Below are 19,201 nucleotides of genomic sequence, written 5' to 3'. Positions count from 1 at the left end.
ATATACATTGTAATGCACATGTAATTGTGTTTATCCATTATTATATAATAATATATGTATAATGACATTGATATTATGTGTCTGAGTACCTACATGTAATAAAATGTCTCATCTCATCTATCTACACACACACATTATATATATATATATATATATACACACACACACACACATATATATATATATATACATATACGTAAAATATCTATATTATAATATATATAATAATACCTATATGTAATATGTCCCATTTTTATTCTACACATGTAAGTATATATATGTAATAATTATACTAATCTTAATCTCAGGAACTGAAATGTTTTCACTCTTCCAGTTTTAAAACATTAAACATGAAATGTCTATAAAAAAGTACTGTGTCTTTAAATTTTCTTACAAAGGCAAAACATTTCTTTAAAATGTATGAAAACATGCACACACACACACACACACACACACACACACACACACACACACACACACACACACATACACACACACTGACTAGCACTACTATGGTTGGGTTATGTCCACACAGCAGCTGGGAATGCTAATGTCATGCTTTAGGGACTCCTGTTTATTTCAGACGTGGGTGACTAAAATCAGCTGTTGCACAACAGCCACAAACAGCAGGACAAGCAAGAGAGATGCTTACATAACGGACAGAGGAGAGAGAGGAGCAGGCCGGACAGACGAGGAGAAACAATGAGGAGAGAGCTGGGAGATGGGAGGAGGCAGACAGAGAGTGACAGAAGGAAATGTAGAGGAGAGAGCAGGAAAAGCTTCCACTAGGAGAGACACACTCCTTCAATCTGTCAGAAACGCAGGAATAATGACGTGGATGAAAATGTCCCTGGAGCACTTTCGCATTAAAAAGATTCTTATCACAAAAGAAAAATTCCCAAAGAACTGCGTCGTGACATGAAACGGTGCCCGCTGCCAAGTTGGCAAATATTTTTTGCTGCTGCACAAAGCATAACAAACCACCGTTATTATAGAAAATTAGACATCTCCTACAGACAAATGACAGACAGCTTATTATTTGAGGGACGCTTTGAAGAATTCGGCTGCAGCAGACACACACACACCCACCTCCACATTAACCACTGTAGCAACAATTAATCACACACACTGACTAGAGGGCGTAAAGCGCTCTGATACATCATGAAGCATTGATCTGAAGCTGGTGACTCACCCCATCAAATTTTGGACGTTGGGATTGATTCCAGAACAATATTCAAAAAAACATGCCCTCATTTTTTAGCCCAAATTGATTTTGCCGGCTGTTAGGAAAGAGATTAAACTGTGAGGAGGACGAACATTTGAAACTTTAAAGGGCTGATAACCATATCTCCCTCACTTCTGTGAAATAGAGAGTCGGCTGAAGTAAGTTTACCTAAACCTAACATTCCATCTCCGCTCCATATACGGAAATTAATCTGCAAAATTATCTCTTTTTGAATTGGGCTGTTTTTGTGATGTTACAAAATTATATTTTCTAAAACATCCTCTACAGAGAACACACTTCTGCACATTTTAATGCATAATTCCTGTCTTTTTGTTTTTCTTTTTTTGCAAGGGGGCAAAACACAAGATCAGGCCTGTGCAAAAGTTATGGCACATTTTAAAATTAAAAAGTTAGATTTTCATACAGCATGTTAAAATCAGTTAAAATCCAAAAAGAAATAATAATTTGCACTAGAAGCTACAGAAAAATGCCATATTTAAGGTTGTTTACATATACATGCATATATATATATATATATATATATATATATATATATATATATATGAGTATATGTGTGCACAATTATTAGGTAAGTGAAATTTTTGACCATATTATCATTTTTAGGCATATTTTCTAACTCCAAGCTGGATAAATTTGAATGCTTAATGGATTTAAGCATAGCAGGTGATGTGTATCTGTGTAATGAGGGAGGGTGTGGCCTAAGGAGGTCAACACCCTATATGAAGGTGTGCATAATTATTAGGCAGCTTTTTTCTTTAGGCAAAATGGGCCAAAAAAGAGATTGAACTGACTCTGAAAAGTTAAAAATTACCAAAAGTCTCTCAGAGGGACGCAGAACTCTTGAAAGTGCTAAGATACTGGGGCGTGGTCACAGAACCATCAAAAGTTTTGTTGCAAATAGTCTACAGGGTCACAAGAAACGTGCTGAGAAAAAAAGACGCAAAATAACTGCCAAGGATTTGAGAAGAATCAAGCGGGAAGCTACCAGGAACCCATTATCTTCCAGTTCTGTCATGTTCCAGAACTGCAACCTAGCTGGAGTATCAAGAAGTACAAGATGTTCAGCGCTCAGAGACATGGCCAAGGTAAGGAAGGCTGAAGCCCACCACCACTGAACAAGACACATAAGCTGAAGTGTCTAGACTGGTCCAAGAAGAATCTGGAGACAGATTTTTCAAAGGTTTTATGGACTGATGAAATGAGAGTGACTCTTGACGGACCAGATGGATGGGCCCGTGGCTGGACCAGTAATGGGACAGAGCTCCACTTCGAGTCAGACGTCAGCAAGGTGGAGGTGGGTACTGGTATGGGCTGGTATTATTAAAGATGAGCTGGTTGGACCTTTTCGGGTTGAAGATGGGCTCAAAATCAACTCCCAAGCCTACTGCCAGTTTTTAGAAGACACTTTCTTTAAGCAGTGGTACAGGAAGAATCTGCATCTTTCAAAAAGACTGATTTGTATGCAGGACAATGCTCCATCACATGCATCCAAGTACTCCTCTGCATGGCTCGCCAGTAAAGGCATTAAAGATGAAAAACTTATGACATGGCCCCCTTCCTCACCTGACCTGAACCCAACTGAGAACTTGTGGGCAATTCTTAATCGGGAGATTTACAGTGAAGGAAAACAGTCCACCTCTCTGAACAGGGTCTGGGAGGCTGCGGTTGCTGATGCACAAAAAGTTGATCATCAACAGATCAAGAAACTGACAGACTCCATGAATGGAAGGCTTATCACTGTTACTGAAAAGAAGGGTGGCTATATTGGTCACTGACTTTTTTTTTTATTTCTCAGAAATGTTCATTGGAAAGCTTTGAGTTGTTTGTTTATAATTCTCACTTGAACAGATGAAAATAAAGTGAGATGGGAAAATGTGTGTTTTTCATTTAGCTCCGTAATAATTCTGCACCATTATAGCTGCCCAATAAATGTGCACATATAGATATTCTCCTAAGAAAGCCAAAACTTCACTTTATTTTTCTTAAACATTCATGTTTGAGGTTTTTTAACATTTTGGATTAACCGAGAGCACTGTAGTTCTTTATTAATAAAAATAATCCTCAAAAATAAGACTTGCCTAATAATTGTGCACACAGTGTATACATACATACACACACACACACACACACACACAACTGATCTTCTGGCCACACAAGCTGATTGGTTGAGAAGCATGCTGTTATTTCACCATAACATAACAGGTTCTTCACAAACACTGTATCACTCCGCTGAGACACCATTGCTAAGCAACGACTTTGACAGCTGTAGCAGACGCTCAAGCCATTTAAACGTTTTTACTTCTTACTTCGTCACAAACAGAAAATGGACACTTTTAAGATCACATTTGACCGACAGCCGATTTGGTCAGACTCTGAAGATGAGACGACACTAAATTCCCAAACTCTCATCACAGCTGAGCAGTGATGAGAGTTTCAGCCAGAAATTAACGCAGTACCATTCGCCAGACGTGGAGTCTGATCTTCAGAGTCTGACCAAATCAGACTGAGCCATAAAACTGACCCAATAAAAACAGTAAAGCTGCTCAGCGGTGACAGCAGTTTGGGAATTTAGTATAAGGAGCTGGAGAACGAACTGCCAGCTGTGCAGCGAAGAGCTCACTACTCTGACGTAGCAACAAGCTGCTCATTAAGGAACTATAATTTAGTGGAAGGAACTACGAACATTAAAACATATTAAACGCCGCGTTCACCGCCCAGTTTATTAATTTCTTATTTTATTTATTTAACTGTTGGGGAGCAGCCGAAAGAAGAAGAAGATTAAAGAAACAGAACACTCGAGGGGTGTGTCATCACTATAACATCACGGCTGTGATGATCTATGGCGACCAAATCACAGCCGTGACATTACTTTGCGATAACACACTCCCTCTTGTCTTCTATTGCTTAAATATCATCATGTCCCCCTCTCAACACCCCCTATCATGAAGAGAAAATGCTTCCAGAGAACTTCCCAGGTACCGAATTTCACTCACAAACACATCACAGTGCAGAAAGAGAATGAGTTATGATTTCTAATTCATGTAGACCTACAACAATTCTCAATTGAACCAAAGTAAATTAAGCAAATGAAACTGTGGTGTGCTTTGAGATTTCATGATGTGCTGAATACTTTCCTAGCTATTTAAACAGCTGTATGGGTGCATTATGGGTGGGTAATGTTGCGCAGCTGCAGTTTGAACCCTCAATCCCCGTACCTCTTTGATCTCTCTCTGCAGCTTCTGATTGGCTTCTTCAGTTTTGGTTACTTCCCTCCTTGCAGCTGCCAGCTGCTCCTCAATCTCTCCAACCTGTGGTGGAGAGGTATTCATAAATAAATACATTAATACAGCTCATCAACATTAGCACTAATCAGAAATCATTCAATGCACATTTAGGTCAGTGTTTCCCAACACTGTCCAGCACACAGTGCCGTGTAAAATTCAGAGAGTCTGTATTTACTTAACGGCCAGTCAAAATGGTTATTAAATACAAGTTATTTGTTTTTCAGAGTTCTGAGGAGAACCGTGCAAGACCATCAAAACTGCCCCCATCAGATAAACAGCACTTAAAGCTTTCATCTTTATCAATATACACCAATCAGGCATAATATTATGACCACCTCTTTGTTTCTATGCTCACTGTCCATTTTATCAGCTCCACTTACTATATTCAACCCCAATTCCAATGAAGTTGGGACGTTGTGTAAAACATAAATAAAAACAGAATACAATGAGTTGCAAATCCTTTTCAACCTATATTCAATTGAACACACTACAAAGACAAGATATTTAATGTTCAAACGGATAAACTTGATTGTTTTTTGCAAATATTCACTCATTTTGAATTTGATGACTGCAACAGCTTCCAAAGAAGCTGGGACAGGGGCATGTTTACCACTGTGTTACATCACTTTTCCTTTTAACAACACTCAATAAGTGTTTGTCGTATAAATACGACAATACCTTCATAATGTGCCACACATTTTCAATGGGAGACAGGTCTGGACTGGAGGCAGCCCAGTCTAGTACCCACACTCTTTTACTATGAAGCCACACTGTTGTAACACGTGCAGAATGTGGCTTGGCATTGTCTTGCTGAAATAAGCAGGGACATCCCTGGCAGCATATGTTGCTCCAAAACCTGGATGTACCTTTCAGCATTAACGGTGCCTTCACAGATGTGCAAGTTACCCATGCCCATGCCGTTACCCACTTTGCGGTGATAATAATCTGGACAGTCCATTTCCTCTTTGGCCTGGAGGACACGAAGTCCATGATTTCCAAAAACAATCTGAAATGTGGACTCGTCAGACCACAGGACACTTTTCCACTTTGCGTCAGTCCATCTCAGATGAGCTCGGGCCCAGAGAAGCCGGCTGTGTTTCTGGGTGTTGTTGATATCTGGCTTTTGATTTGCACGGCAGAGTTTTAACTTGCACTTGTAGATGGAGCGACGAACTGTGTTCACTGACAGTGGTTTTCTGAAGTGTTCCTGAGCCCATGTGGGAATATCCGTTACAGAATGATGTCGGTTTTTAATGCAGTGCCACCTGAGGGATCGAAGGTCACTGGCATTCAATGTTGGTTTTCTGCCTTGCCGCGTACTTGCAGAGATTTCTCCAGATTTTCTGAATCTTTTGATGATTTTATGGACCGTAGACGATGAAATCCCTAAATTCCTTGCAATTGCACGTTGAGAAACGTTGTTCTTAAACTGTTGGACTATTTGCTCACGCAGTTGTTCACAAAGTGGTGAACTTCGCCCCATGTCTAATAGAGTGGACAGAGAGTGGACACAGTGTTTAAAAACTCCAGCAGCACTGCTGTATCTGATCCACTCATTCTAGCACAACACATGCTAACACACCACCAACACCTCAGTGTTACTGCATTGCTGAGAATGATCCACCACCCAAATAGCACCTGCTCTGTGAGGGTCCGTGGGGGTCCTGACCACTGAAGAAAAGGGTAAAAGGGGGCTAACAAAGTATCAGAGAAACAGATGGACTACGAGCTGTAATTGTAGAACTACAAAGTGCACCTACACAGTGAGTGGAGCTGATAAAATGGACAATGAGCGTAGAAATCGGTGTACGTTTATAAATATTAAATTTGATATAATATTGATTATATATAATCATATACATATAATCAATATAGAAATATCAATTAAATTTTTTAGTGTGGGCCAGGCCAAAGGCTCACTCACTGTGTGATACTGTTCTGCAGTCAGCCACCAGAGGGAGCACAACCTGTTTCCCTCATCACTATAGCAACCCTAGAACTGTTATTTCTTCTTCTGATTGGCCAGCTGGAACATTTTCTAATGCAAAATGTGTCAGTATTTTGTTTGTCACTTTCTGCCTCTCTCTCTCTCTCTCTCTCTCTCCCTATCTCACATGCACTCTTTTACACACCTGTCTGCACATGAGGGCCAGTCTCTCTTTCAATTGTGAAAGCTCTGCTCTCTGTCGCTCTATCTCTCCTTCTCTCTGTCTGTCAATTTCTCCATCATCCAAGATGGACGACGGGCCATTCGGGAGCCGCTGAGAAAAAGAAATGAGAGAAAAAAAATCAACAAAACAGGTGAAAACATCAAAAAAGAATGTGAGAGTAATACGATTAGGGGGTCTCACCTCCTTTCCATTGTCCATCCCTCGCTCTCGTCTTTTGATCTGATCTCGCAGAGTCAGCACCTGTGACGAACATCAGGATATGGTTAGCAGATGGACAAATAGAGACAATGATGCTGATCACCAAACAATGATAAGTTGACAAAGAGTTGTTAGGCTGTTGCTATGGTATCGTTGGTGGTTGATAAGAAGTTACTATGCTGTTGCTATGGTATCTATGGAGGAGGATACGGAGTTGCTAGGCTGTTGCTATGGTATCCCAGGTGGTTGATAAGGAGTGGCTAGGCTGTTGCTATGGCATCCTAGGTGGTTGAAAAGCAGTTGCTAAGCTGGTGCAATGGTATTCCAGTTGGTTGATAAAGAGTTGCTAGGCTGTTGCTATGGTATCCCAGGTAGTTAATAACGAGTTGCTAGGCTGTTGCTATGGTACCCACGGTGGTTGATGAGAAGCTGCTAGACTGTTGCTGTGGTTACCGAGGTGGTTTATAAGGAGTAGATAGGCTGTTGCTGTGGTATCCCAAGTGCAAGGTATTGTTAAGACCACTGTTATGGTATCCCAGGTGGTTCATAAAGAGTTGCTGGGCTTTTGCTATGGTATCCTAAGATGTTCATAAGGAGTTGCTAGGCGGCTGCTATTGTATGCTAAGTGGCTGATAAGGATTTGATAGGCTGTTGCTATGGTATCCTCAGTGGGTGGTAAGCTGATGGTAAGCCACTGCTAGGTCACTGCTATGGTATCCCAGGTGGTTACTAAGGTTTTTACTTTACTACTGAGTATTGCTTATTACAGTTTATTACAGTACCTACATAGTTAACATGCATGTCTTTGTTTTCAAAACTTGCCAGTTTTTTTTGTCTGTAAAAATCAGACTCTGTGTGAACAGCTTATTAATTGTCGAAAGAGCTGGAGAGCAGTGAAGTGATCAGTACCTCTCTGGTTGAAGACTCCAGTTCCTCCTCCAAGACAGCCACTCGCTCCAGAGCCACACGCAATCTCTCCCTCACCTTAAGGAGGTCAGGAGAGGAGAGAGAGGGAAGGATGGAGAAAGAGAAAAAGAGAAGGATGGAGAACGCAAAATTGCATCATAATTTCACCTTAAAATAACAGCTTCAAAATCATTTCAATAGTATACTGAGTGTGTTTACATGCACTTAATAATCCAATAACTGCAAAAAATCAGATTTTGCCAGTAACCGGATTAACACGTTTACATGCACTTGAGTAATCAGATAATGGGGAAACTCCGGCTCTACATAAGACAGACAGTAATCAGATTTCTGCTTTGCAACCAGCCAATAAACTCACAGAAGACAACGTGACATAAATGTAATGTAAAACTCAAAAGCTTTTCTTAAAAAAATCATTGAGGCACTGAAAATATGAGCATGCATCATCTAGAAGATGAAGCATATTTAAATCCTTCATTTCATCAAGCATGTAGTTGATTTCAGTGTTGCTCCAAAGTGGTTTTTTGCTGTCTCATGGGTCCTATGTTAAACTCTGCTTGCTTATTTCTGGTACCACAGTCAGTTTTCGCACATGTGCAGATGGAGAAATCCCAAAGAAATCTAAGTAAGAGTTTACATGCAGTTTTCAAAACAAATCTGGGCCAATTTCATTTGTGGTCCTAAACCAGGTACATACGTGGCCAGACAACCTCAAACATTTCAATCGGAATTCATGTGCTTTTGTTTACTGTGTGTGGTCATCTTTTGGTGTTACTGTGGCAGAAGTGCCAAATCTGAAGTTAAGAGCCAGTAAACACAACAACAGCATCTGAGCCTTTGTCACCTTCATCTTATTCTAATAACGAACAGCTGAGAGCTGACCAGAGTGAATGACCTTTGCGATGCAGTCTTGTCCTGCTGGTCAGTTTGTTGTTCATGGTCTATGTGGTTTGTCCATGTGACATTATTAATCACCACAAGTCGGTCGTTTCAAGACACAAGTTGGGTTATGTGAACCATCACGCTAGTAAAATCGGACCTGAGCAAAAAATCTGAATTGAGCAATGAGGCTTTTAATGTGAATGTATCCACAACCTTGCTCTCTTTGAAGATAGAATAACAAAAGTAAAAGTAAGAAACACTATTCTCAGCATGCTCAGCCTGTTTCCAACCAAAACCAAACACATCTCATTGTGCTTATCGACCTCAAAGTCGATTTGCAGAGGAGAACCCCACAATTCACAAAAATTCTGCAAGAATTCACATTTACTTTCCTCTGAAGCACAATTTGACTGGCTCCCTGGCATCTGCTATATGTTGCAATTTAAACTGAATTTTTCGCTGATGTTGCCCTTTTTTCCTCCTCAAAATGTCCTTGTCAGGATCTGCAAATCAGAGTGGACTGGATGGACGGTCGTTTGCGTTTCTAGTCTTCTGTAAACATCAAGTAACACTCACCTTCTCATCCAGCGCTTTGTGGTGCTCGAACAGGGACTTCAGGGCCTTCAGCACCTCAACCTCACTGGACACTCCGGCCGGAGACTGAGCCTGTCGTTTCACCACCGTCATCCTGAGAGAGCGCTCATGACGAGACACCAAACACTCTAAATGCTCCAACAGCAGCTACAGAGAGAGAGAGAGAGAGAGAGAGAGAGAGAGAGAGAGAGAAACACAAGTACACAATGGTTCTTTTGGGTGTTTATGGTTCTATACACACCCACTGTCTTTACTAAAGAACCCTCATCTTCGTTAAGAGTGTATTATTAAAATTGCACTCTTTCAAATTGTAATTTTGATACTGTACATCATGATAATCGACACATTAATACAAGAAAATGAAGTCTGGACACACACACAGTCCAGTAGCACAGTTACTGACCCGTGTGTTATTCCTCTCTGCCTTGAGCTCAGCAATCTCCTCCTCTCTCTCCAGCAGCTGCTCCCGACACACATTCAGCTCTTTGGTCAACACCGCAAATTCCTGCACACACACACACACACACACACACACACAAATTAATAAAACATACAGTCATACGCAAGAGTTTTGGTGCCCCTGGTCAAATTCCATGTTTTATTAATTTTCTAAATGAAAAATAACACATTCTCTAAAGTGAACGCATTTTAACATACAGTTGCTGGTTATTTACTGAATTTAACACACTGGCAGAAAAATAGGCCTGTACAAAAGTTATGGCCCATTTTATATTGTGTGTTTTATTTTTTTCCCATAGCTTAAACACAAATAAATATAAACTGTGCTGTAAAATGTGTTGTAATTGGAGTGGGAGGTTCACATTGTATCGGTTAACAGTAATTCTAAAATTATTAATATTAATATTACTAATAGACCTTAACATAACAACGAACACACCCTAATAGCTCGGCTTAATTTAAAAACATAAAAGCCTTAAATAGAATTCACAATTTGGGCAAAATCAGTAATCTTCTCCACATGTTTGCTTTTGTGTTCAGCACACAAATTAGTATCTGAAATTTCTTCAATAGAGGATCAAATCTGAAACAATGTGTTAAAACTGAAAACTGAACAGCAGATATGTCCAACGGTAACATGCAGCCTATCATAGTAAAGTGAATGGAGAGGAAGAGGGGCTTAAGTGCATGGCGCAAAGATTCATGTATAAATATTATACATGTAGTTGAAAATCAAATTTTCTTTGCTTTTTTAACATTTTATTTAAATTTAAAATGAAGTTTGATGTACTAAATGTCCTTAAAGTTTCAAAAAACATAACATTCATAACATCCAAATATTATATGCAGCTGCAAAACAATATGTGTCTTCACCTCATTCAAATACACCATATGGACAAAAGTATTGCGACACCTACACATTACGCCTACGGGAGCTTTTATGAACCCTATTCTAAATCCATAGGCATTAATATGGAGTTGTTCCCCTTTTGCAGCTCTAACAGCTTCCACTTCCACTGATGTTGGACAAGAGGGCCTGGCTCACAATCTCCATTCTAGTTCATCGCAAAGGTGTTGGAAGGGGTTGAAGTCAGGGCTCTGTGAGAGCCAGTCAAGTTCTTCCACACCAAACTCACCTAGCCAGGCCTTTATGGACCTTACGGACCTTCATGCTGGAACAGAAAAGGTTCTTCCCTAAACTGTTCCCACAAAGCTGGAAGCATACAATAGTCGAAAATGTTGTGGTTCTGAAGCATTAAGATTTCCCTTCACTGAAACTAAAGGTTCTAGACCAACCCCTGAAAAACAGCCCCAGATCATCATCCCTCCTCCACCAAACTTTACAGCTGGTGCAGTGCAGACAGACAGGTAATGTTCTCCTGGCATTCACCAAACCCAGACTTGTCCATCAGACTGACAGACAGAGAAATGGATTTGTCACTTCACAGAATACATTTCCACTGCTCCAGAGTCCAGTGGCTGTGTTAAACCAGTAGTGTGTAATTGAACAGAAGACAGACACTGCACTTCAGCACTCAGCAGCCCTGCTCTGTGAGTTTGCGTGCTCTACGGCTTCATGGCTGAGCTGGTGTTGTTTCTAGACGCTTCCATTTCATGATAATAGCACAGTCATAAAGGTACATTAACAAAACCAGTTTAAATCTAATGGATAAAGAGATTTAAAAATATTAATTATTACTGGTTTTAGTAAATAAAACCGCACAAATGTCATAAGTAGACACAAACACAAGAATAAATGTAATATATGGGGCCTTTAACACGTGAATACAAGGCACTTACTCAGGCATTCCTCATTTTTACTGTATATAGAATCGAGCACTGAATTTTGTGTATTGCTTCCTCCCTACAAATGACAAGAATACAAAGTTGAGCTGATATCAAGTTCAATCAAATTACAAGCGAAAGCCACGAAGCACTGACCAATCAGAGGCAACTCTATATCGTACATGATAGGAGGGGCCGTCTGGATGAGATTAAACTCCGGAACATCTCAGGATTCTCCAGGTAAAGAATCTTTTCTTTACCAGGTGCATGATTTAGCTTATATACTGCCTTTAATATCTAAATAGACAGGTGTAAAGATATATAAAAAAGAATGAAAATGACAGCTTAAAAAACAATAAAACAAACAACAACAAATAACAATAAATAAATAAAACAACAAAGACAATAAAAGTGCTGCAAATAAGCAAATATAAGTTATTCACTGTAAACTGCTTTCCAAAGCGAGGAACATGCAATTAGTAAACAATTATACAACAGTTAGTTCCGGCCACGCAAGCTCATTGGTTGAGAAGTGTTCTAACAGTGCTGTTATTTCACCATAAAATCACATTCTTTTCACAAACACTGTATCAGTACGCTAAGATGCCATTGCTAAGCAACAAGCCATTTGAACATTTTTATTTTCTTACTTTGCCACAAACAGAAAATGGACACTTTTAAGATCACATTTGACCGACAGCCGATTTGGTCAGACTCTGAAGATGAGACTACACTAAATTCCCAAACTCTCATCACAGCTGAGCAGCTTTTCAGTGGCAGCTGTGACAGAAGAACCCAGTACCATTTGCCAAACGTGGAGTCTGATCTTCAGAGTCTGACCAAATCAGACTGAGCCATAAAACTGACCCAATAAAAGCAGTAAAGCTGCTCAGTGGTGACGACAGTTTGGGAATTTAGTATAAGGAGCTGGAGAACGAACTGCCGACTGTGCAGCGAGTGGGCGGAGCTCACTACTCTTGCAACAAGCTGCTTTTTAAAGAACTATAATTTGGCGGAAGGAAGTGCGAACATTAAAACATATTTATTTGCAACAATTTCTTTATTTATTACTTTATTTAACTGGTATATAAAAACAATAGAACACTTGAGGAGTGTGTTATCGCTATAACATCATGACTGACCAAATCACAGCTGTGATGTTATTTCATGATAACACACTCTCTCTCATGTTCTATTGCTTAAATACAAGCTGCTAGTTTAGTTAACTAGTTGAGTGGTCAAGCTGCTAGTTTGCTTAACTAGATGAGTGGTCGAGCTGCTAGTTTGCTTAACTAGTTGAGTGGTCAAGCTGCTAGTTTAGGTAACTAGATGAGTGGTCAAGCTGCTAGTTTGCTTAACCAGATGAGTAGTCAAGCTGCTAGTTTGCTTAACTAGTTGAGTGGCCAAGCTGCTAGTTTAGTTAACTAGTTGAGTGGTTGAGCTGCTAGTTTAGTTAACTAGTTCAGTGGTCAAGCTGCTAGTTTAGTTAACTAGTTGAGTGGTTGAGCTGCTAGTTTAGTTAACTAGTTCAGTGGTCAAGCTGTTAGTTTAGTTAACTAGATGAGTGGTCAAGCTGCTGGTTTGCTTAACCAGATGAGTAGTCAAGCTACTAGTTTGCTTAACTAGTTGAGTGGTCGAGCTGCTACTTTAGTTAACTAGTTGAGTGGCCAAGCTGCTAGTTTAGTTAACTAGATGAGTGGTCAAGCTGCTAGTATAGTTAACTAGATGAGTGGTCAAATATAATTTGATTGTTTTTGAGCTGCTTTGTTTAACTCTCAAGTTACATGGGAGTTAAGTTGCATGCACATCATGCAACTAGTTGCATGAACGCCTGACTGTATAAAACAGCCTAAGAGAGCGTGATAATGTGCTGGTTTGTTTTGTTTGCCGTATTCGGGTATTCTGAATTCTGAACGCTTCACTGAGCAGCTCCTGACTGCAGGGTCTCTCTCTCTCTCTCTCTCACACACACACACACACACACTGTGTTGCATAAGCTGACATATGGCCCCATATGGCACTTACTGTACACCTCCACACAAACACACACACACACACCTGACACACATTCACTCCCTCTGTTGCATCACAACACACCATGTGTAACATGTTCATGTGCCAAAACACATGTCTGTCTAAGAACTTGTGCCACATGTTGAGCAGAAAACAGACCCGGCAATTGTCAAAAGGGCAACTTTAAACTTTCATGCAACTAGTTGCATACAACATAATTTCAATGCAACTTGACACAAAGCAATTCAGAAGCAATCACAGGTGTATGCAACACATCTGATTACTCCACTAGTTCCCCAGTTGGTTAGTTTACTTTTTTTACTTAAAGTTTACATCATGTTTTTACTTGATGCCCCACTCATATTGTCGTAGGCACACCACATCCAATCTGTAAATTTAGGGCATGTTAAATTGAGGAGAAAATCAATGTGGCTACATGGACAAATACGACTCCATCCTAACAAAGAAGAAAAAACACTGGCACAATCAGTCATTTAAACAGTACACTATTAGCTGGCTAGTTAATCCAACTGTTCGCAGAAACATTACCTTTAAGAAACTTCAAGAAAATGTTTGTTGCCATGGATCTGGAAACTTAAATAACAAAATAAAAAACTATCCGCCTTGTAGGGATCACAATGTCACCCGCACAACAAACCATTTTCTGTTTTATTTTCTTGCCTTATGACCTGGAGAAATCAATAATTTGAAATTATTAAGAAGTTGTTGCTGCCGAGTTTCAAATGAGTTGCTGCAATTTGGCTTCATGAAGGTTTCAAGCAACTAAAGTTGAAAGATTTTCTATGTAAAGCGAGCTTTAAATCTAGTGCTGGCCAGAATAGCATTTTATAAGCTTTCAATATTTGTTGCCCTTTAGATTAAAAGACTTCTTTGAAGTACCAACAATATTTCCTTTTTATAATGAAACTTTCTTTAACTGTGTTAATTTATGTTATATAGTTTGTTGTTTAATTAAAATATTCCAGTATATTCCCATGTCTGTGGGTTTCCACCAGGTCCTCCGGTTTCCTCCCTCAGTCCAAAGACATGCAGTCAGGCCAACTGGACACTCTAAATTGCCCCTAGGTGTGAGTGTGTTAATGAATGTGTCTCTCTCTCTGCCCTGCGATGGACTGGTGACCTGTCCAGGGTGTTTCCTGCCTTCTGCCCAATGAGCTCTGGGATAGGCTTCAGCACACCCCCTGACCCAGAAGGATAAGCAGTTTAGACATTGTGTGTGTGTGTGTGTGTGTGTGTGTGTGTGTGTGTGTGTGTGTGTGTGTGTGTGTGTGTGTGTTTTACACATTTTTTACACATTTACATGTTCTGTGATGTAATGGACGTCCCAAAGAGGCTGTGAGACGAGACGTGTTGCAAGATGTCAGATAAGAAAGGATAATGGTTGCTTGAAACTTACTTGAGCCTAAATTTCATTTGAGTTGTATAACGCAAAGTGCACCTATATAGTAATTGGAGCTGAGAAAATGGACAATGAGCGTAGAAACAAGGAGGTGCTCATAATGTTATGCCTGATCGGTGTGTATGTTATGATGCTGTTATCATGATCTACATAGGTAGATCTTCTCTTCTGAGCTCAGATTCATTTTCTAATTATTACTGGAGACCAAGATGAGCTCCTTGATGAACTTGTGCTTCTAGGACAGAATGAGTGAGACATCAGGTAGGTCATAACTGTAACAGCTATTTAAGCATTCATTTTCAAAGAGACAAAAAGTCAAATAAAGCTAGACAGATAAAAGACAGATATAAGATATGTAAAAAAAAAAAGACTGGAAATGACAGCTGAAAAAATAAAAACATGATAAAAATGCTGCAAATATGCAAATTACATAATGTGACACAGGTTATCAAAATTTATGAGTAACTGAATGTGTTGCACATTTCTGAACTGCTTCTGGAACTGTCAACTTGCGCAGAAATTATGTAACTAGTTGCAGAAAAGTTTACAGCCTACACTGTTAGAAAATAAAGCTGCTTTGCAGGTACATTTTTCATTCATCAAGGAACAAACACTGTAAATGTTCCCTCAAAGGTACAACAGTGGTTTTAAGGTCCTATTGTGAACCCTAAAGATGTTTTTCCAGGTGAAAACTTTGTATTTGTACCTTTTCATAAACTAATGTTTTAAAACAGAACAATAAAAGAAAAGCCAGGAGACGAGACAGGGTGTGTGGAGTCAGGACAGCTTAGAAAATATCATTTCAGTGGATTACTGTAGTTTTGTTCCCTGACTAAAGGTACTGAGATAAACCCTAGAGGGAACCACCCCAGTGACAAGAGTTCCCAATCACTGGCCCAGCGACAGTTTAGTACCTTTGTTTCTGAGAGTGTAAAGCCAGCATAAAGGGTTAACAAAAGATAAAACTGCTGAATACAAAAAAAGGAAATGAATGTCAATATTACACACAAATACTCGAGTATTTTGGGCCAGTCCTACTAAAAACAAACAAAACAGCCTGTCATTACTGACTATATTACTAATAAAGTAATTCATTTATTATACTGGTGATCAATGGAGTAATCAAGCAGTCTGAGTAATTAGACATGGTCAAACAATAAAAATGGACTTAACTGAATAATAAGCAACAATGAAAAACAGGAAAAGAAATGAGCGAGATTGAAAATAGAAAGAGAGAAAGAACAAAAGAAAGAGAGAGAAAGAAATGTGAGAGAGAAAACAGAAAGAGAGAAGCTTAGTGCCACAGATGGTAACTCAGTGGGCCCGTCGCACTTTGGCATTGTGAAAGTGAACCTCACTGAGACTGGGCTGGAATTACAATTGGCACCAAATTCCCATAATTCTGTGATCATGTGACCTTTTCTTCTATGCTGACTCTCTTGGTACATCCTATACACTACCAGAGGTGGACAAAATACACAGATCATGTACTTGAGTTAAAGTAGAGATTTACCCAAGGTAAAATATTACTCCAGTAAAAGTAGAAGTCCTTACTCTAGACCTCAACTTGAGTAAAAGTACTAAAGTATTTACCTTCAAGTGTACTTAAGTACAGAGAGTAAAAGTACTAGAAGATTCATTATGACTTTAATGTCCTGTTATCATTTTTACACCAAGACTCGCTTCGTGAACTCATTTTAGGTGAAAGTCTTCCAGCGTCTCTCTTGGTAAACCAGTCTTTTAATAGAATGTCATTAATTAGTGACGCTGACATCTATTAAAATGATCATAAGCACAAAACACTGAAGGTAAACAGTTTCCATCAGGGAGAACCGAGTGGCTCTGAAATCACTTTTACACACAAGCAAAGTTTCAGTTTAAGATTACTTTATAAGTTACTTACAAGTTGAATAAAAACGGGCTTTAAACTCAGGATCACAAATAAGTTTCCTTTACTATGTTGATCTGTAGGTCTCTGTTCATAAACATAAACCAACCAAAACTAATTTACCATAAAATGAAAGTGTTTTGTATGAAAAAAAAAGAAACATGCCAGTCACGACTGCATATGTGGACATATTTCTATATTGTGCTCTATTTACACAAAGTTAGGTTAGTTCCATCATTTAGGTCGATTTATGTGCTCCCAAACCTTTACGCTGCTGCACTGGGTCGGTATGAACTTTGAGCTTCTTTCGTTTTGACATGTTAAGTTTTACACACAGAAACCAAAAGGAATGACAGATTTCTCAAAATGTAGTGGAATGAAAGTAAAAAGCCGCCCGAAATGGAAAAACTTAAGTAAAGTACAGATACAGAAAAAAACTACTTAAGTACAGTAACTAATTACATTTACTTAGTTACTGTCCACCACTGTACACTACAAAAGGGCCTTAATGTGATGGCCAAATATCAAATTAGCCCTTTACATCAAATATAGTTGATAATCCAAGACATGCTTGGAGTGTGAAGTTTGCTTCTTTAGTTTTAGCACTAGAGCTGCAAGGCTAATGTAGCTAACAGTGGAAGATATAGCACTTAGCTCTTAGCATGGTGCTAACTGCATGCCTAAATGATCACACACCTGCCTCGAAGCGTGTGGAGGTTGTTCGGTATCTGTAAAAGACTTGACTCTGTGGTTTCTGACACTGTATGACACACTGTTCTCTATAAACATGGACTAAAGTACAGACAAAGGTGCTGCTGCTGTCCTTAGCTATGCTAATGTGTTTTTGTCCTTTTTAATAGAAAACAGTGAGTCACACAGAGTCAGAAACCATATAATCTAGTCTATTAGAGATACTGAACACCTCCACATGCTTTTAGGTGGGCTAAGAGCTAAGCTCTATAAGCTTCAATTGCTTGTTAGCTACATTAGCCTCGTGGCTCCACTGCTGAGACTAAAGGAGCAAACCCCACCAAACATGCCTTGGCTGATCGACTACATTTGAGGTAAGGGTGGATTTACACATGCACACAGACCCATTCCATCATGTCACTCCCTTCCTCTGCTTCACTCTCTCTACCACTGACGGGCTAAAGCAATTTTGTCAATTTCTCAATCACATTCAAATATAATTATACCTCTACCCAGCCTGCAACAGCCTGCTCTTAGATGAAAAAACTGGACATTTCTGCATAATTCAATCATTTGATGTAAACTAATGATTCAAAGTGGTTTTACGTGAAACGCTCCATTGTAGAGAAACTCACTGACTCAGATTTCTCTACAGCGGTGGTGATAGGAACCAGCCATCACAGTGCCATAACGCAAATATATCCATTTTATATACTATCCACAACCACCAGTGTCTCCTGAGCTTTTTTAATGTAATGCTGATGATGGTAAAATTGTGAAAAATCTGAAACAATGTTTTCTTCAAGGAATCTTATAATGAATGTACTACATTTCAGGCCATAATCTTTGTGAAACTATCATAAAACAAATAACACAATGTATAAGACATCAGGCGACATATCCATTACATTGTAGTAAGTTTCTGTGAGGGAGCTTTTAGAGGTGGACGTCTGGTTCCTATCACCATCGCTGTGAACAACTCTGACTCTGCAAGTTTCTCTAGAACAGAACGTTTCACACCAAACCCCTCTGAATTACTCTGTTTGTCAGTTAACCGTTTAGTTATGCATGTGTGTGCGTGTGTTTTCAGGCTGTGACCAGTGGAAAAGGCTTATACAGGCAGCAGAACATTTGCAAATACAACATACACAAACATTACAGCCTTTTCCACGTCTGGACTATGAGGTACAAACATATTTCCATCACTATTACCTTTACTACACTTTACCTTGAATTCCTAATGGAAACAACACCATTCAGGTCACACAACCTCAGAGACAGTAACAGTCTGGCCAAAAATCTGATTCACACTGTTTCCCTTTGACTTCAAATACAGTCAATCGGCCATGACGTGGTGTCTGAAGTTTGCTTCTTTGATTTTACACTTGAGCTACAAAGCTAATGTAGTTAACATGTAATGGAAGCTTACATACACCAGATAGCATGATGCCTAAATCATCACACACTCACCCTCAAAGCATGTGGAGTTGTTCTGTATCTCTAATAGACATGATTATGTGGCTTCTGACACTGTATGGTAAACCGTTATCAATAAACATGAATTAAACAGTGCTTATTGGTGGTGTATACGCTCCCATGAATGCACTGATCATGAATTTTAATAGCTAATTCTAACTGCAATTT

At 39.3% G+C, this 19,201-nt stretch overlaps 1 protein-coding gene across 1 annotated transcript in view; it reads right to left on the bottom strand.

Annotated features, from left to right (window-relative positions):
• The window catches only part of ppfia3 (PTPRF interacting protein alpha 3), an 85,102-nt gene that overhangs the window by 57,042 nt on the left and 8,859 nt on the right, over positions 1-19,201 (bottom strand). Inside the window, exons 3-8 of the mRNA XM_037544869.1 lie at positions 9,706-9,807; positions 9,285-9,449; positions 7,809-7,883; positions 6,882-6,941; positions 6,663-6,791; positions 4,462-4,554 (exon numbers count right to left, since the gene is read on the bottom strand). Coding sequence (XP_037400766.1) covers positions 4,462-4,554; positions 6,663-6,791; positions 6,882-6,941; positions 7,809-7,883; positions 9,285-9,449; positions 9,706-9,807 — 624 coding nt within the window. The remainder of the gene's footprint in view (positions 1-4,461; positions 4,555-6,662; positions 6,792-6,881; positions 6,942-7,808; positions 7,884-9,284; positions 9,450-9,705; positions 9,808-19,201) is intronic.

The sequence above is a fragment of the Pygocentrus nattereri genome, chromosome 14, assembly GCF_015220715.1.
Source record: "Pygocentrus nattereri isolate fPygNat1 chromosome 14, fPygNat1.pri, whole genome shotgun sequence".
In the NCBI taxonomy this organism is placed as follows: Eukaryota; Metazoa; Chordata; class Actinopteri; order Characiformes; family Serrasalmidae; genus Pygocentrus; species Pygocentrus nattereri.
Note: the sequence above shows the minus strand (reverse complement) of the source record. Positions and strands in the feature narration are given on the sequence as shown.